Below are 27318 nucleotides of genomic sequence, written 5' to 3' on the forward strand. Positions count from 1 at the left end.
CCGCCCCCCCCCCCAGACGTGTCCCCCGCCTTAACATTTACTTTCAGTATTAGGTGATAAGATTTGGAAACAATACTAAAAGCTATGTCCCTCAGTTGAATACGCATTCAAGCAAATCAGCTTATGCAAAAGCCACCTCTGGAGCTTAATAATTATTTACTGAACGTTCCTGGGTCATGAGAGAGGTTCTGATTAAGTCAGAAAAGCATTATGTTCAGCAGCTTGTGAAGGTGTGTTTAAAGACGGCAAGAATAATGGAAAAATACTAAATGTAGCAGAACTATTTTTAGAATTTGATTCTTAAAAAATAAATTTCCACAAATTGAAGTGCGGTTGAAGTTCATAATGTTCAGTAGGTACATCTTTAGAAGTTCTCAGAGTAGCTTTTAAAATGATTTCTAATTTCTTGCGCTATTTTGGCAGTATTTTGTTTTCATTGATACTGTTTTCATTCTGTAGGTCATTAAAGCAGTTTAATTACTTACCTCTCTGAAACGATAGAGCATTTTATGAACACAGTTTATGTATTTTAATTATGTATTCAAAATGTCATTATCTTAGAAACGTTATAAATTTCTGCTTCGCAAATCAGATAATAGTTAAGGAGATGATGGCTGCTCTGTGTGACTCACACCCAAGATATACTGTGCAACTTGCTAATTTTTTAAATATCAATTTTATGCAAATTAGTGGATGGCATGAGTGGATAAAACATGCCACTCTGATGCAGCCTAAGGACAGTAATGATATCACCCTTGAATTTACACCAAAGTTAATTCTTAATTTGAACTACTTTTGCTTAATTGATTTTGAATTTCTTTTTCTGGTTAAAGGAAATAGTCACCATAGGGGCATGCTTCCCTTCTGAACTCTCAGAAGGAAATTCTTAGCACACATCTTTGATAAAACTGTTCACTGAGCTGTTGCCTGTTAAATTCTTTGTGCCTGTTCTTTTAGGGAGGGTGCACACTGTGAATTAATTGTTTCTTTTGTATTTTCCTCTAGGAAAGCAGAGGAACACCATAGCAGAAGGCAACATACTAAGAGTTTTGGCTTCCTAGAAAATACCTTGTCAGTTTTCACTAGTTTTGAGATAATTAAGAAGATGCTCAGAGGATGCCAAATCAAGAATTAAAACATAGTTTAGTTATATAACTTCTCCTTATTGTTCATGGTGTGCCGGCCACCATTCCAAGGGTCTTACCTGTCCTAGCACACTGAATTCCCATACTTGCTCTGTGACAAAGGCGCTTTTTTCTACTTCCATTTTGCAGATGAGAAAATTGAGGTTTGGGCAGGTGAAGAATCCTGCCCATGTCGTGTAACTGAGAAGTGATAGAGCCAGGTTTTCGACCTTAGGTATTCTGGCTCCAGAGCTTATGCTAATCTCTGTTATTATGCTCTGTGCATTTTCATTAAGATAATGAACGATTTGATGTTTCTTCCTCTGCCTTTTTATTGAGTGGGTTTCTCCAATGCACACATTTCTGAATTACTCCATCGGTTACTCATTTGAGCTTTTGGGGGCCGCAGTTACTACAGTGCCACAGTATTTGTCTATCAAATATAGTTCCTTATATCAAGTTCACTATTGATTATAATTATAAGGCAATTATTTGGGGCAAAAGATCTACTAAATATATACATTGATTATAAAATCCGTTCTGAATTGAGAAATCTTAAAATGTAGAGGGAAAGTTTGTCTCAGAATTAAGGAAATATAGTAGGTCTCTAGAGCCCAGAGCTCTTTGGAAAAATGTATTCTCTGTCACTGGATGATTCAAGCAAATGGTCTGATGAAAGGTCTTCCAACATAAGATTCTAATATCTGATTTTAATAGAGGTGGGATATTTGTTAGGATAGAGACACCAAATTTATTCATTGAACAGGTATTTATTTGAGCCTATGAGGTGCCAAGTAGTCCTCTGGGTGCTGGGGAGTCTATATGTGAATAAAATATAAAAAAATCCTTTCCTCGTGGAGACCAGATCATGAAGGACTATGCACATTTCAGCTCCATTCTGAAGTCTGGGCCTCATCCTTACAATCCAGAGTGGCTGCTGGACCTCCAGCCATTACAACCAAAGTCCAGGAGATATGATGGCAGAACTTAGACATGAAGCTAACCTAGCTCCTGAAAATCTGGGAAATGTTGTGAGTAGCAGTGTACCAGCTAAACTGAGGAGAAAATAGGAAAATGAATATTGGATTGTTTGAGTTGTAGATTTTCGGCCGAAATTTTATTTTTTTTAGAATGATATTTTCTAAAATGTCACAAAAACCAACTGTTGTATCCCAGGGCACATCAAACTGGCTTAATAAAAAATGGAGATTGACTGGTCTTTGCAAATCAGTATCCAATGTGCAGGGTTTTCAGGGCTTCAAGGATCATTTGATTCAGATGCTCAGTGTCATCCACATGCTGGCTCCTTCTTGTTCTCCATCCTCTGTTTCTTCGTTCAGTTTACATTACTGTTTCACCTAGTCTGGCTTTCTTTTCAGTTGGCCCAGGAAATTCCAGACTTACATTCCACCATCTTTCCAAATCTTTGCATAAGGAGAGTTCTTTTACCCCAGTAGTTGCAGTCACAGGCATAGGGCTGCCTCTTACTGGACCATCTTGGGGCACAAGCCCATTCGGTGGATATGCTGATTGGCTAATCCTGGGTTGTGTTTCTATGTCTGGAGTTAGTAGCACATCATAACCTCATGCACTGAAAGTGAGGAGCCTGGTCCTTCATGGTGAAACCGGGGTACTTTACCAAGGAAGTGGGACAGGATACTAGGCTGCTCCTGAGGCCATCATTTGTACTTTTGATTTCCACACAGTTTTGCAACCTTTGCATCTCGGTAGCTATGTACTAGACATGCATCAAGGAAGTCTTCGTTTTGAAACATTGTAGGTATAGTATCATGTCATGTCGTATAATAAATAAATAAAGCTTGATATGAAAGACAGAAAGCTCGAGTGTGGGGCCACCTTAACTTTATCGCCTTTATAACTTTTTGATGGCCTGGCTCTCAGAGGCAATTTCCTGAAGGGAATTGAGTGTTAAGATTATGCCAGTCCATAGTGGCACCTGTGGAAAATGGAGAACATTTGTGGTCATAAAATGAGGAAATGGCATTCTCGTATCATTCAACTTCATCTTTTAGTAAGAGTTGATATTCTCCCTAGTTAGAGTGTATAGAAGTGAGAAACTCTGGGAGTGGGGAAAATAACCAACTTAAAAACTCATGATGAAAATTGCCTGAAAGAACATTGGTCATATATTATAGAGGTCTCTTGAACATTTTTGATCATCCTTCCTAGTTAAATTTTTTCAAGCAAACTCTCTCAACATATTTTTATTTTATTTGTAAATTATAAACATGTTTATAATGTTTATATGTTATACACATTATTTTGTTACATTATAATTACATTACATTATACAACATGTACAAAAATAGAAAATAAAAATGATGGATAAAATATATATAAAGAAATGTTCTAATCTTTTCTTCCTGAGCCCCAGAAAATCATTTTTTGAACCCTCCTTTGTAGAATATTGATATCCTGGGAGTCTTTTTAGGGTTCTCTTTAACTTTGATCTAATCAGTTATTGAGATTATTCTTCCTGATACCTGTTGGAGGTCCAGCTTCAAGAATATTAATCCTGAATAGATGCAGAGTCTCCAGTTTTTACCAATGAATTAGGGTTTAGGTGTGGAAAAGTGAAGATTTCAGTTTTTAACATAATGTGATTAGTGGTGATTCTTTTAGAATGTTTTCCTCCTTTCGTACAATGGAAGGTACAGAGCTTCAAAGCGCAGGAGTGCTGTCCACTTGGGACACCATGATCTCCCTCACATCTAGCAGAACCTGGCTTTTGGGAAGCATCCAAATATTTGGTGAAGGTGAAGGAAAGGAGAGGAGAAAGACAAGCTGTACTGTGCAGTCCTTTTTATTTTCTCTGTGCCAGAAACCTGTAGTATGTATTGTCTGAGCTGGTAATGTTACCAGAAAAATTTTGGCAGGTTTTCATTTTTTTTTTCTTGACCAGTAAAACCCAGAGTTGATGATGACAGAAGTCCAGAAGATGTCAGTTTTTGAAGCCGAACTATGAAATCTGGTGCTCTGCCATGTACATGAGTGACCACTGCCTTAGGCATTTTAAAGTACAAGTAATAATATCTTTTCTTAGTGGTGCTTGGTTCTACCGTACATGGTAAAAAGGTCATCCTTATGTTTATAGAGTGATGCCTTGAGAAGGAAAGGGAAGGTTAAGATAATGGAAAGGCGGGTCATTCTCAAGTATTGAATACCCAGACTGTCATTTAAAAAGATAAATCCATTGACCAACTCTTACTTCAGTGATTTGTGCACTTGGAGGCACTCATAGAAGATTCTTAAGAATTTCTTTTTGCTGACAGAACAAACTAATTTGGGGGCAGTTTCTATAAATCCAGCCTTTTGGTTCCTTTTTCTTAGGATAACGTAGTTGTATTGTGACCATAAAGATCCATTGGCACTTTCTGGACAGATGTTTTTATTTGTTTGGTTTTATAGCCCATTTGGCAGGAGTGAGTAGTCCCCATTTCATTCCATTCCACATGTTGAAATCAGAGTAATAAAGACTTCAGAGCTCTTGGCAGGCTTGCTGGAGGTGGGGAATGGAATGAATTTCCTCAGATGTGGAAGAAAGTGTTCTCACCTAAGAATCAGAGCTGCTAGTTTCAGTCCCTACTAAACTCCTTAGGTATTTCACTATTAGTTTCTGAACATGGTCAGGCATCAGAATCAGCTGCAGAATTTTTGTAGACATATTAATTCCTGAACCTCACCTTACCGGAAATCCGAATTTCCAGGGATGGACACTGGAACAGTGTTCTCAGCTAATTTTGTGGCAGCCACTCTTGCATTTGGAAACTTCTGTGCCTTAACCTATCTATGACCTGGCTTTCTCACCTGTGTGCCTTCCTGTGTCTCCACTGTGTATTTGAACCTCAGCCATTGTGCTTTCCTGGACATAATTACATTATACTCCAGTGCAGGCAAATGCTAGGCTTTGAGCTCTATCAACTTAATGATTATAATGAAGATTAATTTTCCCTGGAGAAAAAAATGCTAGGATTTTTACTCATGAGACAATTGCAGGATAAATAATCTCCCTCCACCCCTGCAAAACTGTGTCCCATTCTCTGAATTAAATAGGGATTCCCTATCTTAAGAGATAAATCTGCTGTCATCCAAACTTGCATATGGGCTTATACAAAATTGCTTCTTTGCATCAAAAAAGAAGTAGCAGGTTCATGGTTTACTGTTTCTTCTACTATTAATTTTGAACTCTGCTCCAGTTTACTGGACTTTGTTCCAGTCGTGCTAATTTTGTTTACATCTATCATAGATTTTAATCCTCATCACCATGTTGACAGGCAGATGTATTAAACAGTCTTTATGAATAAGGAAAACTGAAGCTCAAAGGCCTTGACTGACTCGTCCACAGTCACAGGTTAGTAAGTGGCAGAGCTGGACTCTGCCTGAGGAGTTGAAGAGAGGACACAGAGGAAAGAGTGTGTCATCTCCTTCAGCCTAGAGACTACATTTCAACTGACATCTGGTTTCCTACCATGATATGGAGACCAAACTGAACCATAAGGTCTACTAAAGGGATATTGGCATCACTGTCAAAGATGAAGGTATCTTGGGTGGGCCAGTGTCATTTGGATTTCATGGAATATCTGATATATTTAAGAGGTTAATGAAAGCAACGGAATTGACTATTTGAATTTAGGAATATACGAGATATTTTGGAGCACATGTCCACATACCTGCGCCATCCCAGAGAGAATGGGGAGGCTTTGAAGGTTAAAATACAAATTCAGCCATGGAGTTGGGAACTCAGGCCCCATGGGTGGCTGCCTGGTGTCCATCTAACAGCTGCTGTGTTGAGGAATTTAATGTCGGTAATTATTAGCGCAGTCACAGCCATGCATTAGGGAGGTGGGGTTTGGAGAGGATCAGAGAGGTTGAATGGCTCATTAAAGATCAGGCTGCTCAGCAGTGACTGAGCTAGAACTTGTGTCCGGTTGATGGCCTTCCTTCTCGAATCCCGTTGAGAAATTGGCAGCTCTCGGGGAAGTTGTGTGTCAGGTTTCCGTGCTCCAGGGAATTGCTAGTAACGGCGTTTGCCTTTCCTTTACTTGGCTTTGAAAGGGTGATTTCTTACAGTGAGAGAGACACCTTCCCATGTGGATCTATTTAAGAGTCAGATAACCTGGATAACTGACTTAATTTTAGGGCATCTCAGAAAAATGTCTGTGACCATGGCTTTAAACTGTGTGAGATTAGAAACCAGGTATTCCCAGCACCTGGCACAGAGAGAACACTCACCGTGTAGTTGTTGAATAAATGACCTTTACATAATCTGATTAAAAGGAATCAGACTCACAGAATTAGGATTACCTAATGCAGATTGCGCTCCAGGGGCCCCGGATGAGTTTGGTTAGCTTTTAAAATTAAATTCATCTGGACGACTCTCCTTGCTGATCTTAAATGACCAAAGCATCAGGTCCTCATTTTACACATAAGCTTTTGTAGCCACACGTAATGTTCTCACGTAAACCGCAACTTTGAGTTTAAAACCTGATGCTCCTTTGTCCTGCTCACACTTTGAAGGGTAGATATCTTCATTTTTGTCTATAATTGCAGATTCAATTATTTCTAAGAGACAGGGGTCTTTAAAAACTGTCAAGTAAAGCTGAGGATCTGGGAGTCGTCTTTAACAATGTAAAAAGACCCTGCAGGGAGTATGTGCAGAGTGACTACAGTCTTCCTTTTGCATTTTTTTAGAAGATTTATTAAAATAATTTCAATTAGCCGAGCTCTGCTACATTTCTTTATTGGAGTTTCAATTTATTTATAGGGGCGTACTGTATAAATATGCATATTTTTTTCTGATAGGCTATCTCAGCAAATGCTTTAAATGATATCATTGTGAACTTAAAGTCTGAAGCCTTAGTGTGGTTGATAACTGGTAATTTTAATTTAAGATGTCTCAAGAATGCTTTACTGTTAATTGAAAGGATTTTTTCCCCCAGTATCACAGCCAATGGCTTGTCTTGAGCAGCTAATTAGTGCGATTATTCCACAGCTGCATTTGCTACAGCACAAAGGTTTGCTCCTGTTTTTATCAAAAGGATCAGTCTCTCTGGGAATGTTTTAACCTGACAGGCTTTGAATAGTAAGACCCGTTATTTATTTATTTATTTTTTAAGAGCTGCTCCCCGGCCCTCCCACCTCCCGCTTCCTTTCTTCGTTCAAGAAGCTACATTTGAGCTTTGAACACACACTCAAAAGTGGGAAAATACATTTGCTTTTTATGTTCTTCTAAGTAGAGCCTTACCTGGTGAATAGATTATTTTGAGTAACGTCTAGGTGTTCTTACCATGTGGATGAGTGCATGATATTAAAATAAGAAGCAGAGTATTCACATTGTTCAGTCTGTGCGTGTCTGTAGGAAACTGTAAAGGACAGAGGGTTTAGGTTTTCTGGAATGCTGAAGTTGTCCACGAGAACCAAGGCACTGGATACTCTCAGTACTTTCCCTTCCTACGGTCAAAATACAGTCAGTGTGATAGACCCTGTCTCTTTTTCTCCAGGCAAAGGGTGACTTTGATTACCAAGTCATTCCTTCATGTTTGTAAATTCATGTTCTTAAATTAGAGACATATATTCTGCCATTGAAAAAAAATATTTTGGCTTTATTATAATTTAGGGGGGAAAAACAAAAAAAAAGAAAGAAATTAACCTCTAATTCCACTCTACATCTGAAAGCTAAGATCACCTTGATACAGTCCCTACTAGGCATGTGTATTTGTGTACATACATACACACACCTTACTTATTTTAAATTAAAACATAAATACACTTTTGATTGCTACTTTTTATTTTATTCTTATTATATACTTTTCTCACTTTGTAGTTGTGCAGTTTTTGAAAAAGTAGTATGTTATCAAATTCATATATTACAACTTACTTTTTTAAAACCAATTTTATGCTTAAATCTTTTAAATGGCTTTGTTTTTCCCCCAGTTTTATTGAGGCACAATTGACAAAAGTTATATGTATTTAAGGGTGTATAACGTGATGATTTGATTTATGTATACATTGTGAAGTGATTACAGTCAAACTAATTAACACGTCCATCATGTAGATGCTATTTCTTTTCTGTTTCTTTCTTTCTTTCTTTTTTTTGCTATGAGAACACTTAAGATCTACTCTTGCAGCAAATTTCACGTGTACAATAAGTTTTATTACTATAGTTGCCATGATGAACATTGGATCCCTAGAACCTGATCTCATAACTAAAAGTTTGTGCCTTTTGACCAGTATCTCCCCTAATAATTTATGTAGTCATTCTCATATTAGGGAGGAAATTTAGGTGGTTCAGAATATTTTGCAATTTGTAAATAGCTTTGCAGTATCAGGTTTTCCATATTTCTGAGTTACGTTTTTAGGAAAACTGTCCATCGATGAAATTTCTGAGTCAGATTGTCTGAACAGTGTTACAGCTTTTTGATAATGTTGTTTTTCTTGTGCTTTTTGTAATATGCCTTAAAGGACTGTGCCAGCAATGGTTCAGACTAGCATTATCAGGACACTTGTTCTGGTAGTGAACATTTATTTTTTTTAATTAGGTCATACCTCGAACACTTTTTTTTTTTTCGCAGCTGGCGTTTCTAAGTTTATTATATTGTGTAGATTCAATTCCAACCATAAATATATTTCTTCAGCACTTTGAATGGCTGCATAGTATTGCATTATATGATCCTATCATAATTCCCTGAATTGATTTCCTATGGTGAGTAGTAGGTTAACTGCTGGTGTAATTTTTATCATGTAGTTTTCTGGAACCATGTGAGGGAGAAACACAAACATCTCCTCATCTGTTAGCATGTTTTGTTACCTGCAGAGTTTGAAGGTTCCTATCTTTAAGGAGTTCATAAGGACGGCCAATGGCTTAAAGTCTTTATTTTGTCTTTCGTTGGAAGGTGAAGACAGGACTGGGGTTTATACTCAAGGGAGAAAGCTAAAGCTTCACATATTTCCCTGGATGAGTGACTTCCTTGAGGGTGAACATTTTCTCAAATGTTACTGTTTTTCTGTTTTCAGGTACTAAAAGATTTTGCACTGTTTGCCCTAAACAGAGATTTTTTTTTTAAAGAAAACCATATTGCTGGAAATAACGAAAAATTCTAGCTAATAATAATAGCAACGACAAACCTTTATTGAGGTAGTACTACATGGCACTCATTGTACTAGGCTATTTATGTACATTATTTTATTTAATCCGCACAAAATCCCGAAGAGGTAGGGCCATAAAATATAAGGAATGTAACAGAAGTTTTTAAACCAGCTCTCCTTGATAAATGAGTAAATGTGTAAAAAACTATTATTATCCATCTTTCCCGGATAAGGTAACTAAGGCAGAGGGAGGTTGAATAACTTGTTGATACTGTAGAGCTGGCAAGATAAGCAGTCACAACCCATATTTAGGAAAATTAGGAAGTCTTTTTATCCTAACTTAGGACTAGTGTTTAAGCTTTTTCTGTAATTTTGGATACAGCGAGCACCAAAACCATTAGAAGTAGGTCGCATGGGGATCTCGCAGACACGTGTAGGAGAGAGCTTGCCAAGATGAATCAGGAGAAAAGACCGTACAAAGAAAACCAGACGGAGAATTGCGTTGTCAAACCAGCTCGTCCTCTGCCCCCTTACCGAAGCCTGAAGTCGAGCCCTGTGTTAACATTCTGGTCCAAATGCTTCTTTCATTAATGGTTTTTACTTCCCATATCCTTGCAGAATTTCCCCATGACAAAGTTCACCTTTTCTTTAAATTATTCCGCGTTAGTAAACATCTTAGACGTCTTCAAGGAATTTAGATAACATGTAGGAGTAGTTATTTGGTTAGATTCAGTTATGAAAAAGCAAATCAAGCAATTTATTTTTAAATGTGGAAATCTGGGTGCCATTAAGACGCACTGCTTCTTGGCACTTCATATGGCGGCGCTATATTTGGTGGTGATGAGTAGTATGTGGTATAAAATGTTAAAAAAAAAATAAGCCGCATGATAAAAATGCCTAGATGCAATCAAGCTGACTTATTTTAATTCAACTCCTAATGACTTAAATCCTGTCACCTCTTGATTTTCAATTACGTGGAGTACCATTCTGCGACTTGATTATAGTCACACAGGCTCATTTCATAGTTGGGTGCAATTTAGGATACCCCCCAAAATGCAGACGAGAGGTCTCATTAGGAAACTAAATGTTGTGCCTTTTTTTTTTGGTTTTCCCACAGCAGTTCCGAGGAGCATCCTGGGGCCTCCAAGCCTCCGATAAGCTCCTCCAGTATGACATCACGCATCTTGCTACGCCAGCAACTCATGCGTGAGCAAATGCAGGAGCAGGAGCGAAGGGAGCAGCAACAGAAGCTGCAGGCCGCCCAGTTCATGCAGCAGAGAGTGCCTGTGAGTCCGACCCCAGCCATAAACGTCAGCGTACCCACCACCCTTCCCTCTGCCACCCAGGTGCCGATGGAAGTCCTTAAGGTACGTGTCGCTCTCGTTGGCGGGGCCAAGCCCTCTTCCAGACCAACATTTTCCATTTCCTGGGTGTTTTATTTATCTCGTGTTTTTGGTCAGATTAACCCGTCTGAATCCTATCTGTCTTGTTGGTGCCAACTCTACTGATGCTACATGGCTTTGCATGCTCAAAGAAGGGCGCAAAGTAATGGAGTAGTAGCCCTCACTAAATGGGGGAAGAGTGTCGGTGTTCCACGAGAAATAGCAGGTAGGAATAGGCATCAGGTGTGATGATATTTTTCCATATTTTCCTTTTGGGAAAGTTTCAAAATGTCTAAGTTACCTGAAACAAATCTCTTCTAATAACTTAATGTATTTTTTTCCCCGCCTCCAAATGTTCCATGGTGATTCTTTTAATTTTCTCTTTATTTAGTAAGCAATCTTGGCTCTAGGATCTGACCATTTTAGAAAGTCTCTTCTGGGATAAAACTGTAGGAGAGCTTTCTTCACTTTAATAACCGAAATGCATCATCCTTTAACTGAAGTGGTCTGTTTTGGGGCTCTTTGATTTCTTGCTAGAGTAGAAACTGCAGGAGCTTGTTAGCATCATTCTATCAGGGACATATAGCTTCCTAATTACTGGGGAAAACTGTAACAAGTCTAAGAATAGAATTCCATCTCACACGTGTGTCCTCCACATCACATTGGACATACTCCTTGTTTAAAGATAAACATTCCAACTCTTCAATATGACTGAGGCAAGGAAAGCTAAAAGGGCAAGTAAGGGAACTTCCTTGCTTAAAAGAACCTTTTTTTAACCCATTCACCTAATTGATTCATTTGAAAGAGTCCCAAGTGTTAGTGTTCATTAAACAATGTGAACTTTACACACTGGTGATTCATTGTTGGTCTTTGCATTCATTCGTGTGCTCAGATAAAAACATCTCCCACCATTTAAAGTTTACAATTAAAGTAAATAGAGGGATGATGTATTATAACTGGAAGCAATATATGATTCTTACCAGGAAGTGGGAAAGATTCTTGAAAAACAAATTTAAAGTCAGTTGTTTTTTATTTGCATAGACTCTTTTAAGATGTAGTGATGAAATAAGGAAGCTCTTTCATGAAAAAACAAGCAGAAATTTGGTGAGGGCCAAAAAGATCCAAACAGTTTAGCATATAATATTACTCTGATGTGATTGAAGTTCTAGATATTGCCACAATTAATGGATATTTTTTCCCCTCCCCTCCGCCACCATAAAGGCAAGTTTTCCTTTGGGAATAGATTATACATTCAATCTTTCCATTGTGCTTGGGTGAAAATTGACAAAAACCAAGTTTTTTGGTGTTCACAGGAATCACAGTTGTTTTGTCTATGCCTTTTAAAGTTAGATGAATTTAAAGTTTTATGAGTTAAGTTATAATAAAATGTGGAGAAATATGTCTGTTTTATTCACCAGAATAGTCTACTTTTTAAATCTGAAGGATACATTGTAGAAGAGATGACATGGATTTGTGCTAGTAGTGATTTTTGTCCAATTCAAAGGTAATGTTTCATATTGTATTAAAGTATATTAATTGCAATCAGTATTTCTGTAAAGGCAATTACATGTGATGGTGCGGAAATCACCCCGTATGCAAATGCATTGAAATACCATTTCTGTATCATCTTAAAATGGATATCATTCCTAAATGTTTTTATTACTTAAAATGTTATTTTGAAAATGCTTAGAATGAAAACCTATACTATGTGGTTTGAATAATACACCCATTTTTCCTTATATGTTGTTGTGTCCTGGTAACAGTGGCTGGAGCTACAACCTTCAATTTAGGTATCACAGAAAAATGTCCCAAGTTAAAGCACAAATAAATTATTAGACATAGAAATCCCAAGCTAACTAAAAATGAGCAATTGGTAAATCTGTATTTCAAGCTGAATATAGTTTAAGTTGCGCATTTTTATACTTCAGTATATAAACTAGTGAAGTATGTCATATAAAAAAAAAGTATAGTTGGTATAGGAATGCAGACGGGTTTGATAGCTGTTTATACAAATTGTAGTGCCCTTTGATAAAAGACCAAATAAAAATATGTGATTTCCTATAAAATGACATTCTAAGAAATTCAAATAATATTTTTGGGGAGAGTAGTATGTAAGGGATGGCTCCAGATACTTAAGGATTTGGTACTTAAAAATAGTTTACATATTTTCAAAACTTTTATATATGAAAATATTATTATGAAAGACTTACTATAGAAAGGTAAGTGAGAGAAATGTGGTCTTTTTTTTTTCTTTTCCCTTTTATGGTTTTTAAATCATAAGCGTAATTTTCTAAAGTTAAATTGTAAAGTTCATAGTAAAAACAGTTAATTTGCTTAATCTTGGACTGTTTTTTTATGAATATACATTTTCAAGGAATGAGTAATAGCAAATATAGTAATTGAGAGCATTATGATACAGATTATGTTGAACATATTTTTTCATAGTGTAGCGTCAGTAAATTCTTCATTTAATTTTTGAAGATTTAAATTGCTAAAACAGAACATACCTGCTTCTCAGGGGAGGTCGGTGTGTATAGTCAGATGTGGTAGCAAGTGCTATAGAGAATCCTGGTTAAATCTCCCCATCTCCTACTGGTTTTCGAGAACTTGATGGAAGATCACACACGCACACTCATTACCAACATTTTACTATCAGTGGGTTGAATGATTTTTGAAAAGCTAACTTCATGTTTTCAGGTTAATTCCTTTTTTTGGCAGAGTTAGGCTTTAAAAAAAATGGAGCTTTATAAAGCATGTTTAAAAATTGTTGACAGTTTCCTGTAAACTTAGGTCCAGTCTTTGGAATTCAGATTAGAGCATGGAAATTTTGCATTACTACTTATTCCTCATGTTTTCACCGTTTAGTCTGTAAGTTTGCGAAGCTTTGTAGGATTAGCTTCTTGTTTCTGTATTTCTTTAATTACCTTGTGGCTTTATTCTTATTATTGACTTTCATGGTGGGTAATATGGACTGATTAGTCTTACTGCTGTATATTTAAGTATTAGATATATTGTCTGGATTTCTTAAGAACAACCCGACTCAACTGGGTATTATAATTTAAGGATGCTTCTTTATCATAAATTAACCAACACTTAGCATACATAATGCATTATTCGTCGTAGTGAACACATCTCATATTTCAAATTATGAACTAACAAAAAGTCATTAGGAACCATTAATGGAAGCAGTTTCTTCCACAAGTGGGTTTTGTTGACGTGGGAGTCATGCACATCTTAGCTTTGCAGTTTGATCTAGCTTCTTTCAAACAAAAGCAGAGGAACCAGGGGTAGACCCTGCAGACGCAGGTCAGGTCTCATAGTTAAGGAAGCATCACAGAACCACGCTCTGTGTTACCATCCGCACGCTTACCAGGCTTGTGTTCTCACTGTCTCATCTGTAACACCGGCTGATTGGAGGAGCAGCTGGTTGCTCTCATCTTGGACTGGCAAGTTCATCAGAATTTCTCCCTTTGTTCCTTCCCACAACAAGGGCTCTGACAGCTCATAACTTGAAGACATTAGTTTATAGTTTGAAGACATTTCTCTGTTCAGAGTTTTGTACAGAATCACCAACGTTTTCCCTTCCTTCCTCCATCCCCTTCTTTTCTTCACCTTGGAATTTAAAAATTTAAAGGCATGTTGTTCTCTCTGGACTGGATGGTATATTGGAATTTTCTGTTCTGCTTTGGGAGAAAGGTTATATGAATGTGAAAGGAAAAAAAAGGTATTTTTGTAACTTTAGGATATTTTAAGTAGTTTGCAAGACTATATTTTTCCCCCTTTTTTTAATCTCAGATAATCCAAGAAGTTGGGCAGATTGCTGCAAAATTTGAAACAGTGCTTGGTGTTCCATGAAATGTACAAACAATTTGCCAGGGCTGCTGCCTTGTAAACTCAATTTACTTTGGCATTTATTTGGTTGTGTAATAATGTGGCATTCCGTTTAGATACTCTGGTGAGCCAAGATGGAAGTCCTGCTTCCTTGTCACCTTGTTCTACACCCAGTAGTCCATGAGATTTCACTAGCCAGGGAAAGGTGCATGACTGATTTGTTGGCCTTTTGTCCATAACTTATGAAGAAGACCTGATGTAGAATTTTTAAGGTGTTGCTTCTCCTTGAGGTTAATACAGAAGCACGAAAAAGGGTGTTGGAGTTCCTTTGGGTTGGTGGGTTACAGATTAGTGAAAGGGACTATTTCCGTACTCCACTATGCATTTAGATTTTGTTCCTGATTTATTTAGCCAGGAATACGGAACCTTATTAGTGTCATGGTGGCTACAGGAATCAGGAACAGGTGCAGCATGTCTCAGATAGGCTCACATTGTTCCTCTTACTTAGGGAATCTGTTGCTACAGGTGCTGTCCCCAAAAGAAAGGATGTCCAAGAATTCTTCTAATACCATAGTCTGTGGGCCATCACATATTTATTCTTGTTCATCTGTGGTCCATCATATATTTTTGTGACTAGATGGTGTGATATACACATTCTGTGAGCCTTGATTTCAGAACTATTTATAAACTTTGGGGTCCTTTCATTTTTGGATCAAACTCAGTGTCTCAAAGGCCACATCCTTCTTCGGGGGTCAGATTCCAGGTTCATACAACTTCTCATCCTCCCAGAGACTTCATTTCCCTATAGGCTCTTTGAGTCTTCTGGTTGTATCATTTTGATGTGTTCATTGTGACACATAAGGTAATTTTCTTTCTCTTCAAAACTCATTTTTATTGATTTTTAAAAATTGTAGACCATGTTTGTTAACATGGAACCAATTTGAACAGTGGGAAAGAAAAATCCCAACTGGAAACTCTCCCACCTTCCTTCCCTCTCACCTCTTCCCTCCCTCGAGCTCCTTGGAAGAAGCTGCTCTTAGCTGTTTAGGGTATAGCCTCCCTGACCTCTGCTGTTTTCCCATCCCACAATTGCCTTTTGTGGGAGCAAGGTCTGAAGAAATATATTAGGCAGCTTTGATCAGTAGACATAAACCCTGCCTTTCTCTTTGTTCACATTTACAAACAGAACAAAAGAAACAGTGTTTCTTCTGGATTCTCTCTACTTTGAGACTCTTGCTTCAGACTGTTCTTCCCGAAGTGGGGCGGAGTGGGAACTTCTTACTCTGTGTTTGGAAAGCAGTTAGATCATTCTGGGGACACAAGTGTGTGCCAGCTTCCATGAGCACTGACTGACAGACTGTTTGCCTCCCTTGCTGCTTTACAAACCCCTGTGGGTAAGGATTTAGTCATCTCAGGGCTGGCACAGGAAGCTGCTCCATTAACTTGTCTTCAATTGGTAAAATCAAACTTAACACAGGCTAAGTAGTGTAAGAATATCTGTAAATGCACACTGATTAATTTTAGATATTGTTCTCTGTCTGCAGTGCTTTCAGTGACTAGTAACTAGTAATGAAATGCTGGCTGAAGAGAGTCATCTCTGCTTAGATTATTAGGCCTGGTCCACTTAAATGGGCGGGGCCATGGTTAGAGCAGCTATCTTAACAAAATATTTAGTCTTGACACAGTTAAGTGTATGAATTAATTCCACTTTTCTGAAAACATTGAAACATCAGCTCTAATCACTCACTCACTTGGTAATATTCGCAGAAAATGTAAGTAATTTATCTTCCTGTGACCACAGGGCCATTTTTATGTGGCAGAGGAGTACAATAGAATCCGGGTGATTTGATTTCCTTAGGTTGTGGGTAGGCCAGCTGCACTCAGTGGACACCTGGACCATGCAGGTTTGGGAAGGACACTTTCTCTTTAGGCATAAGGATCGTTATCATCTTGTCACTGAGCTACGTTGCAACCACCAAAGTCTTCTTGGGGGCTTATGTGAGCATGTGCCTGCTCAGCATCTTCTCTTTCTGCTATTAAAAGAAGCCATGCTAATAAAGTGTGTCTCTGTTCATTGACACAGTTCTCATCATTCAGTACCAGTGGAGATTAGGGTAGTGTTTTATGGAGAATATTAAGGTTGGGGGCCTAGGAGTAAGGACTGAAAATTGAAGTGGGCTTTTAAAATTTGACTCTGAATGGTAATTTCCTTTTAATGTCATGGGATCTGTAAAGCATGCATCCTCAACAAGGGTGATATTGCCCCTCGGGGGGGCAGAGATTGGTCCTTGGAGGGCAAAAAGTCATAGTTGTTAGAGTGGTTTGGGCCTCTAAAGGGCCGTTGTATATAAAGTTTAGGTGCCTGTTAAAATTTCATGGATGTGGGATTGAGGAGAGGCAATTTGGGGGAAAAATGTCTAAAAAGGCTCCTTAAGGGGGGGTGATGATGAAAAAAAGCTTGAGGAACATTCCTGTAGAGTACTTAGCACTTTCCTCAACTCCTCTCTTTGTTTAGAGAACACTTACCAAGGCTCTCATCGATGGGACTCCTACATTCCAGCCAGTCTGTGTCTCCCAAGGAGAACTGTTAGAATATCAGTCATGGTTGGTATGTCCAGCTCCGGGCAGTTAGTATTAGCATCCCCATGTCACAGATGTGGGAACTAAGGCAAAGGGTAAGCAGCTCATCCAAAGCTAGAGAAGCAGGTGGGAACAGTCAGAATTTGAACCCACTCAGTTAAGATTCCATGGCTCAGATTGCTTAACCATTGGTGGTAGTACCTCTCTTAGAGTAAATGGCCTGAGAAACTTCAGGAGGGAGAAGGAGTTGTGTTACGCTCTCAAGTGACATGGTAGCCTAGGGCCTGCAGCAAGTGTTTATTACACAGCTTCAGGCCACAGCTTAAAATTTTAATAAGAATTACTGGGGTAGAGGTGCCTAGCCAGTAGAGTGTAAGTAGAGCATGCGACTCTTGATCTCAGGTTTGTGAGTTCGAGCCTCACATTGGGGGTGGAGTTTACTTAAAAAAATTAAATAAGTAGAAATAAATAAGTAAATAAAAAAGAATTACTAGTATAAATGTGGTATTGCCTGAAACAACTTGGGGGAGGAAAGACAGTGACTATACAGACATTGATTATTGGCTGTATTGGGTGGTAGGCCAAATACTTCATATTCTTTATCTGATTTATTCCTCTAGCAACCCTATGGGCTAGATAGGATAAGCCCCATCTTCCAGATGAGGAAACTGAGGCACAGACAGATTTGTCACTGTTGACACACAGTTAGGCTCCACACCCTACCCTGTCTACTTATAACCACATCCCCCGCTGCCTCTGTGTTTTCTATAGAGCTCAAGGACATACAAGGACATACTGTAAACATTTCTAAAGAATCACCAGTAACAGAGTATGTTAGAGCAAAGTGGGAGGTCAGAGAGAAACTTTAGAGGAGTTTTATAGGTTTAATGGAAGGATACATGATCTGAAGAACTTAGAATTATTAAGGGGCCATCTATATTGAATAATTAGAGTGGATCCCTGAGTCTCCTCCAGATGAAAGATCTGGATGTGTTCTTATTGCATAAAAGGACTGCCTGGCCACAGTGACCACAATGGTAATTTATGGTTTAGTTATAGTATCATTATTGAACAAAAAAGCACTACAGTGAAAGTTTCTGTGACAACATCCAAAAATCGTAACTCAGGATCACTTATGTTCTAAAGATCCTCTTGGCTTCAGGCTATCCCAATTCATGTCCTTTATAGCTATGTATGTTTTATATATAGTGCATTTGTTTTGCAGCAAATTGCTTTTGAAATACTGATTTTGATAGACTCACACATATCTTTTAATAGGAATTTTCTCCTGCAATTATGGTTGCATTTTTAGTTTTCCTTATCCTGCCCTCCTGCAGTATTAAAGCTTTTGCTATATTGTAGCACTTAAAACTGGAGCTTCAATTATGATTGTTTTTCTGTTTGCTTTCAAGCAAATTTTAAGTGAATAATGTCAATCATATCACTATACAGAAAGGCACTAGTCTTCTTCACGAATGTTACCTACTTATTCCCAGCAATGAGAGGGAGGGCTTAGATTTGAAAGACCACCTTTTGTAAATACAACCTTGAACAACAGAGATTGTGGACATGTGTAAGCACAATCTAATTTTACCATTGCCCTACTAAAATAAGTGGGTGGGATCTGTGTTTAAAAATATGTAAATCAGCACAGTGGCTTTGTGCAAGGGTATAGCTGCAATCAGGGCTAGAATATTAGCTCTTGTCCTGAATATGTCTCTTTTTATTGACTTCTTTGAGTGTCATTTTGAACTTTAAGGAAAATATAGTTCCTGGCTTTCAGACTTTGTTTATGAAGTTGGATGTTTTTGCATATTAATTTATAACTTTGCACAAATGAGATGAATCAAAATTGGAGCATTTACAAAGCAGATGAAGTAGGAGTCTGCTTGAGAGTGGTCTGAGGAAAAGAATTGTTTTAACCATTCTTTTAAAAACTAATGTTTTAGTAAAGGGTCTAGATGAATCTGTACCAAACTGTTTGTATTAGTTACCTCTGGAGTGGGTTTTAGGATTAGAGGTGGTGGCGGTCAAAGGCCTTATTTTATGTTTTTATTAGGAGAGTGTGTGCATATATTCTTAATGTAATTAAAGTGAGTGTCTCCAGTATATTTTATTTAGGAGCCTTGAAAAAGTTCTCTTCGCTCACAACTTTCTGAACAGTACAGTTCGTCTGTCAGGTGAGTTGACTAGATTTCCACACATCCTGTAACTCTCATGGCCTTTCCTGCAGGAAAGATTGCAAGGTGTACAGGTCCTGAAAATTAAAAATGAGGAAAAGGATTTGAATCACCAGGTTGTGAATAATTTTCAAAAGTAGTTAAGAGGCCCAACATGAAAAGCGAAATTCAGATTTCTGCTACCTTACCACCAGGCATAGCTTTGTCGTAATCTCCCGTTGGCCCTGAGTTTTGTATAATTAAAATTTAGGAGCTAGAAATTTTGTTGAGACTTAATTAGAAGCGACAAACCAGAGACATTCCTGCTGGTTAGGAAGGGCTTAAGAAATTCTTATTGGCTAAATTACAAATATGTAACATTTTTTCTGAGCACTGCATGGTAGTTCAGACTGCCTAAAGGTGACAAGATTAGCTCTGTTTTTCTAGTGAAGTAGTAAAAATTAGATTAATAAGTACCAGGCAAAGAACCTTTTCTTTTTTTCGAAAGAAATCTTACCTTGAGTACTTCTGGCTGTGGAGATCGGTGCCTTAATTAGCCACATGTTCTTTTTACCTCCTGGGAAATAAGTATGGGATAAAATTGGGGATCAAGACGTAGACGCACATTGACTTAGCACACGCCGCTAAGTAATTCATCAAGGAATGTTGGTAATTAGTCCTGCCTCTTTCAACTCTTGGCTTATTTCATAAAACCAGTTGATTTAAAATAATGCCTGCTGATTTATTACCAACACGTTTCAAGCCTGAGACTTGGCTCTTAAACAAAAGCGATATTGTGCAGTGATGGAAATGCGCCCTCTTGTTTTTGTATTTTTACAAATTCTGAAGGGCCATTTATAGGCCCCTGCTAACTTTGTTGTGTTTGCTTTTACCCCATTCAGCATTTTACTGGGTTTTCTTTTGTCTCTTGGTGAAGAGAACGGGGGAGCAAATTAGAAAAAAAAAATTCCAGGCTCTTGGAGGTTTTGGATGTGAGGTGCTTGTCAAAGTGTATCGGCTCAGTGTAGTTTGATGGAATTTAATTGGAATCCCTCGTCTGGTAAGACAGGCTGTAGTAATAGTCTGTGCTCCTCCTGCATCGTTAAGTGTTTGGTGATATTTATGACAGGCAGCTTAATCTGAAAAGATTGAATTTGTGAGAAGTACAGAACCTTGTGACTTCAGCCTTGTAATCTTGGTATCCATACAATGTAGTAAATTATTATTTGGATGCTAAATTTCCATTCGTGCCAACTGGTGTGCTTCTTCATGCTTTGGGAGGCAATCATAATCAGCTTCCCTGATTGAAAACCTAGTATTAGCTTGGCTCCCATACTTAACTGGGTGACTGGGCAAGTTTACCATTCTCTCTGGGCCTCAGTGTCCTCGTCTGTGAAATGGAGGTCAGAGTACCTGCTCTGTAGAAGTTTTTGTGAGAATTAAACGAGATTGTACACCTAAATCAGTGCTGCCCAGTAGACACAGAATGTGAGCCACATACGGTAATTTAAGTTTCCTAGTGGTCACATTAAAAGCAGCGAAAAGAAAAGCAATTTAATAGTACATTTTATTTTACCCAGTATATCCCAAGTATTATCATTTCAAGATATCATATAAAAATTATTAACAAGATCTTTTCATTCTTTTTATTTTTCATAATAAGTCTTCATACTAGGCTTTTCATACCAAGTCTTCAAAATCGAGTGTGTATTTTCCGTCTGTAAGTACATCTCAGTTCGATGCTAAACTTTCATTGGAATTGCTCGATCTGTGTTTAGCTTTTCTGAGATTTACAGTTGAAAAAGTAGATGCCTATACTTTGTCTCAAACATATGTAAAAGATTCCTCAAGTTGTCTCAAACATATGTAAAAGATTCCTAATAACTAAATTGAGTATATATCTTTAAATTTGGATTTAAATGAAATAAAAGTAAAAAATTCATTTTCTGAGTCACACTGGCCATATTTGCAGCACTATCAATAGCCACACGTGGCCTGCGACTTCTGTGTTAGCACAGACCCAAAGCATTTAACACAGTGCCGGGTGGATGGAAAGTGCTCAGTAAACGATTCTGCTTTATTTTTGTTGATAATGAATGGTATAATAATTTCTAGTTACTAATTACCTAAATACAGTAATTAATATCATCTCCATGTTGACATCTTTCTTTTTTTTTTTAATCAAGATTTTATTTATTCATTTGACAGAGAGGGAGACAGCGAGAGAGGGAACACCAGCAGGGGGAGTGGGAGAGGGAGAAGCAGGCTTCCTGCTGAGCAGGGAGCCCGATGTGGGGCTTGATCCCAGGACCCTGGGATTATGACCTGAGCCGAAGGCAGACGCTCAGCAACTGAGCCACCCAGGTGCCCCTGTTGACATCCTTCTATGCCGCCATGACACCTGCCCAATACAATTGGTTCCCTACGGCCTCCCTCCCCACCAAAGAGAACCTAAAAAATTTAATCACTATTTTCCTTCTCACAACCCTTTGGAGCCCAGGTTAGCTGACATACCTCATGTATGGTTGATATTTTATGTCAAAAATAGCCTCTCAACCTGAGAGCACAGTGAAGAGTCACCCTTGGTGATGTGGCATTTGGACCTGTCTCTGCCAACAGCCTTCCATTCAGGCCTGAGCGCGGTAACAGCTCTTGACTTGTTAGTCACACATCTTATTCATGCTCCCAATCCAATTTCTTTTCAAACCTCTGCATGTCACACTTACCTAGCGCCTGTCTAGCGTGTTCAAGATGTCTCAGACCCTGGGAATATATAAGCATTTTAACATTGATAAAAGGTTCTTGATGCAGAAAAAGACATTGAAGGAAAAGGAGATTGGTTAATCCTAGGATTAACTAATGTACTGTATATTCATTATAATGAAATTGCATGTAAGTTATTGAAAGCCAGTGGTTCTGGTGGGGTTTTATATATGATTTTTGTCCATGCTCATGTCGCTAAGGCAACTTTTTTTCCATTAACTTACAGTATATTTTTAGGCATTTTCAGCACAGCTAATAATTCAACAAAACCATTTTTCTTCCTTTTCTTATTCACTGGGCACCCAAGTTTTCTGTTTTGATACCAGTTTTGACCGTTTATTAAACCAGAAATAATACACCTAAAATGATAATTTAAATTTTATTAGATACCTTGTTACTCCTAATGCAAACAATGAGTTGATTATACTGGAATTAAACTGTTTTGGAGAGATTAATTTGTTCTTTATATAATAGTAAAAGCCTACAAAGTAGCATTCTTGTACAATTACAACAAGCAAGAAAGTCAAGAGAGCAAAAATATTAACTATGCTGTGACTTCCAGAAAGAAAAATCGTTGTGTTGTTAGATTTTATGATTGCCTTAGCCTGGAGTTATATATTTTCTCAATGTTTATTACTTCTTTTATTATCATCTTGATGTAAGTTAATAAACATATAGGCCATTATAAAGTTGATTTCAATTTTCCTAATAGCTTTCCAGGTTTATATTAAAATCATATACCTCAAGAATTTTTCAACTCATTAATTGGCATCATCTTGATAGAATTCATAATTTAGTGTTAAGAGTATGGGTCATTGTGTCCATTTTTATGGACACTTAAGACCACCGATATCTCATAGACGGGGGGAAAGCCATAACATTCTGGAAGGACATTTAATCTTGATGTAAAATTTTACTCAGTTTGACGTGAAGCTAATGTGTGTAGAACTTAATCCTACATGGTGTTTCTGGGAGAATATTCTGTAACTCAGTGGCTTTCAAAGTGTGGCCGGGGGGCCTAGAGCCCCTGCAATGTCTGGGAGCTCTTTAGAAACACAAATTCCTTGAGTCCATTCCAGACCTGTTGAGCCAGAAGCTCTGAGGTGGGGCCATTAATCTCTGTTTTAGCCAGCCCTCTGGAAAATTCTAATGCATGCTCATGTTTGAAAATCATTGCTGTAGAAGTCTGGAAGTTAATTTGTAAGAAACGTAAGGAAAATTGGGAAACACTAGTATAAATAAAGTCAACCAAGTTTCTTTCCTGTAGGGCTTCTTAGATCTACGGTAAATATGTCAAGAGTTGTGGCAAATTTCCAAGAGTGTTACAATAGGTAGGCACTTATTTGAGAAGAGAGGGGAGGAGAATGACAAAGTAGATGTTGCTTTCAGGTAAAATTGGTAAGTAGAAGTTGTGAAACAGGGACACCTGGGTGGCTCAGTGGGCTAAGCATCCGACTCTTGATTTTGGCTGAGGTCATGATCTCAGGGTCCTGAGGTGGAGCCCTGTGTCGGGCTCTGTGCTGGGTGTGGAGCCTGCTTAGGATCCTCTTTCACCCTCTGCCCTCCACCACTTGCTCATGCATGTGTGCTCTCTCTCTCTCTCTCTAAAAAGAGAGAGAAGTTGCAAAATATCCAGTGGCCCTTTGGAGTCTTGTACTTGTGCAAAGTTGATAATAATAGATTAATCCTGTAAAATCCCATGGAGACGAGAAATAAGCAATTCTAAAATTACACAGTGGTTCCTACTTTAAGCTACAGAAACCACTGTGCCTTTGGAGGAGCTCTGAAGGGTCAGTAAATCCACTGGCCACAGATATTTATCAACTAAATTTATACCTCACTTGCATATATACCATACATCGCTGCTTTAAGTAAATGTTGACACTGCTGTGATGAACAGAGTGCAAGTTGATACAAGAACCATGGATTTCATTTTTTCCCTTACTTCTATACATTTCTTAACAAAAATTAAAAGCACAATTCCTAATCAAATGGGGCCTTAAGGCATTTGACTTTTAAGAAAGATTAAGAGCTACTTTTTAAGAAACTTTAACTATCAACTGTTACTTAAATTCTGCTTTTGGAAACTACATTCCTTTTGTCAAATTGGATTTAGTTAAGTGGTAACACAAAATGGCCTTTCAGAGTCCAAGGGACTCTAACATCTATAATTTCACAAGCAGAAGGCCCTTGATGTGTCAGTCTGTGACATCAAAGGTCTTCACTGACGTGACCATAGTCTTGGCTTTGCCTTTTACACTGATGCATTGACATCAACAGAAAGTGTTTTTCTTTCTTTTTTCTTTTCCAGTATTAGTTTTCTGCCTGAAGGCAGTATATCCAGTGCATGTGGCCAACTTGCCCCCTGGTTGGAATAAAACAAAGGTTCATTTTTGGAAGCTTCACAGGCAAGACCAACTCGTTCTGATGCTGGAGTCCTTCACTAGTACAACCAGAGTGTGGACCTAAGTCCAGCTTTCAAAGAGGCTTGGCTCACATAGGAGCCATCAAGTGCACTTTGCTTCCACCAGAAGATAAAGATTATGGTCTTATCTTCCTTCCTACTAAGAGGAGGAAATCAGAAATAACCCTAAGATGCCCCTGGCAAATTTCTGCCCCCAAATTTTGCTTTTCTGGTAGAGTTACCATTTTTCAATTAAAAATTCAAAGAACTCTTGCCCAAAGGTGTTTGATTATGTGCTGTGCCTGTTCTCACATTGAAAGGGCATGGGATCAGGAGTTAGATTGGCACTGTCCAGATCCTTTCTGAACCATAGTTCCCTTGTCTGTATGACAAGGATAATAGAAGTCTCTCGTTCATAGGGTTACTGTGAGAAGCCAGTGACATGGTGCTTGCAAAGCACTTAGCTCTGTACGAGGCACAGTATTTATTAATGCTGATCACTTTCGTCACCATTTCAACCAGGGACACACACCACGTCCACGATGACTCAGCCGCATAATGGGTGCTTGAGAAATGATTAAAAGTTAATACTTTGGCAAAAGGCAAGGAAAGTTGATTGTATATACGATCTGGAATTAATTTCTCCAGTGGTCTATGGGAGGTATAAAGATTCTTTTAACTGGTAACTATTCAATTACATTTCAGTAGCAAGGAATTTTTATTCTTAAAAATCATCTGGTGTTGCAGGTTCCCTTCACAGTGACTTTTTCTTGGAGGGGAAAGATCGTGGGATGCTTGGCACAGTTTTTAACTGTCCCCCCAAATTACTTTATGCCCATTACTTAAAATTCTTAGAATTTGTTTTGATGATTGACAGTAAAGATTAAATCTTTGCTTATAGAAAATTCTGGAGAAACTGGTATAAATGGGGGCTAAATTTAAAAAAATTTAATAGGTGTCAGGCTATCAAAATGTTCCCTTGATTCTGAGATTAAACTTTCACTTACAAGCTGAGAAGTCAGCAATTTTGGTTCTGGAACTCTGGTTAAATATAAGTGACCATACATGATTTTATGAACTGTTTGCTTTTGAAGGCATTACTGTTTTTAGGTAAGTAGAGGATCCAAATACATTTAATCACAGCATCTCATCCATGAGCTCCAGTGCCTGCTTTATAGAGCCAGTCAACTGATAGAAACCAGTATCTGAGTTCAGAAAATTGTTATCGATAATCAAATGGCATAATTATTTTTTCTGGTATCCAGGTACTTTGACTAACATGCCCTGGGGTTACCTGACTTCTTCCTTACAGGATACATCCTTTTTTTTCTTGTCTAAGATCCTGCTGTCCCAACCCCATCTCTTGTAATTTATATAAAATTTTAGTCTTGCCTTTTTATTTTTTTGCCTTTTAGAAACATGTGTCACCTTGAGTGTTCTGTACTCAACACTAGCTTACTCACTGACCTTTATTTTTTGCTATTAAACCATTTATCTTATTTCCATGATACGTATTATCTTGAGATAAGACCAAAGGCCATTGTCTTCAACCGATCTTACAGTATTTGCTACTTTACAGTCAAAACTACAGCCCTGAAATCAAACATCGACCTGCAGTATGACCTTGGGGAAGTTGCCTTCCTGGGCCTCAGTCTCCCTGTCTAACTAGCTGGTCTCAGACTTGCCTCCTAACACTGGCATTCAATGAACTGCCTCTTCTTTTTCCTTGAGAAGGGCCCACCTACACATCCCTGGAATTTAATTCGTGGTAATATGAAGAGGACAAAGGACTTTGAAAGCCCCTGAAAGAAACATTAGGTTTGTTTTCAGCATGATATACACAGAACAGTTACCATGACAAAGACCTCAGTGTATATAAGGCTTACACTTCCACTGTAGTTAAAGTGACCAGTTTCTCCTGGAGGTTGGCAAAAGGTGAGTTGGAAAACCTCTTGTATTATTATTTAAGATGTTCTGTTATTTTGCCTATATGTGCTTTACTTCCTGTAATAATAACAATATCATTACTGACTATCACTTCCATGTCTCTGAGATGTTCCTGAGGCCTTCTGAAACTGAGCACAGGTCTGATAGGACTGGATGGTGAGGATGAACCCAGAGCTGCCACGAGTTTATTTGTGCAAACTGCTTAAAATCCATCTTAAATATTTAATTCTCAGGATTACTGAATCTCTAACATGCAAACTCATTTCTGACATAATTTTTAAAAATATTTTATTTTATTTATTTATTTGACAGAGAGAGAGAAAGAGAGAGGGAGAAGGATAGTGAGAGAGAGCATAAGCAGGAGAAACGGGAGAGGGAGAAGCAGGCTCCCCGCCGAGCAGGGAGCTGGATGTGGGACTCGATCCCAGGACCTGGGATCATGACCTGAGCCGAAGGTGGATGCTTAACCGACTGAGCCGCCCAGGCGCCCCTCTGACATAATTTGCAGTCACAGAATGTTCGATAGCTTTTATTTTCTTCCCTTTACTAGGCAGAAAATGAGTGGAGGCTAAGGATGTTTGTTTATGATTGATTATTGAAGGTGAGGACAGGAGTGTATGATTCACTTCTATAGATTTATTAATTTTACTTTAGTTTATATATTAATACTGATTTGAATTCTCTTGAGAGAGAGAAAGTAAGATAGAGTGTGTGTGTTTTCAAGTTTTCTCTCAAAGGCTTTCCTTTTCAGTGATATTGCCATTCCTCCTTCCCTCTCTCCTTCCTTAAATGTACAAATCTGGAATTACGCAGCTTGTCTTTGAATCCTAGCTCTGTCATTAGTAATCTTGGTCAGGTGATCTAATCTCTAGTCTAACCTTGGTTTCCTTATCTGTAAAATGGGCACAGTATCAGTACACATCCCCCCCATCCTGTTGCAGTATGTTTCTTTAGCGTGTGTACCTCCAGTGTTAATATTGGTAAATGAAGAACTCATGCTGGTGTAACATGCAACTCCTTTT

The 27318-nt window shown here is 38.2% G+C and overlaps 1 protein-coding gene across 9 annotated transcripts in view; it reads left to right on the plus strand.

The window, feature by feature from the left end:
• MITF (melanocyte inducing transcription factor) overlaps positions 1–27318 on the plus strand; it is a 214133-nt gene that overhangs the window by 116833 nt on the left and 69982 nt on the right. For 6 of the 9 annotated variants that reach the window (XM_025885074.2, XM_025885075.2, XM_025885076.2 and 3 more), the window contains one exon: positions 10348–10597. In XM_025885074.2, the coding sequence (XP_025740859.1) occupies positions 10348–10597 (250 nt within the window). Of the gene's footprint in view, positions 1–5391; positions 5497–10347; positions 10598–27318 lie in introns of all 9 variants that reach the window. The other 3 variants (XM_073901537.1, XM_073901538.1, XM_073901539.1) reach the window with 2 other exon arrangements.

Source organism: Callorhinus ursinus, unplaced genomic scaffold (assembly GCF_003265705.2).
Source record: "Callorhinus ursinus isolate GAN/ISIS: 27379988/994484 unplaced genomic scaffold, GSC_fseal_2.0 scaffold15, whole genome shotgun sequence".
Taxonomy (NCBI): Eukaryota; Metazoa; Chordata; class Mammalia; order Carnivora; family Otariidae; genus Callorhinus; species Callorhinus ursinus.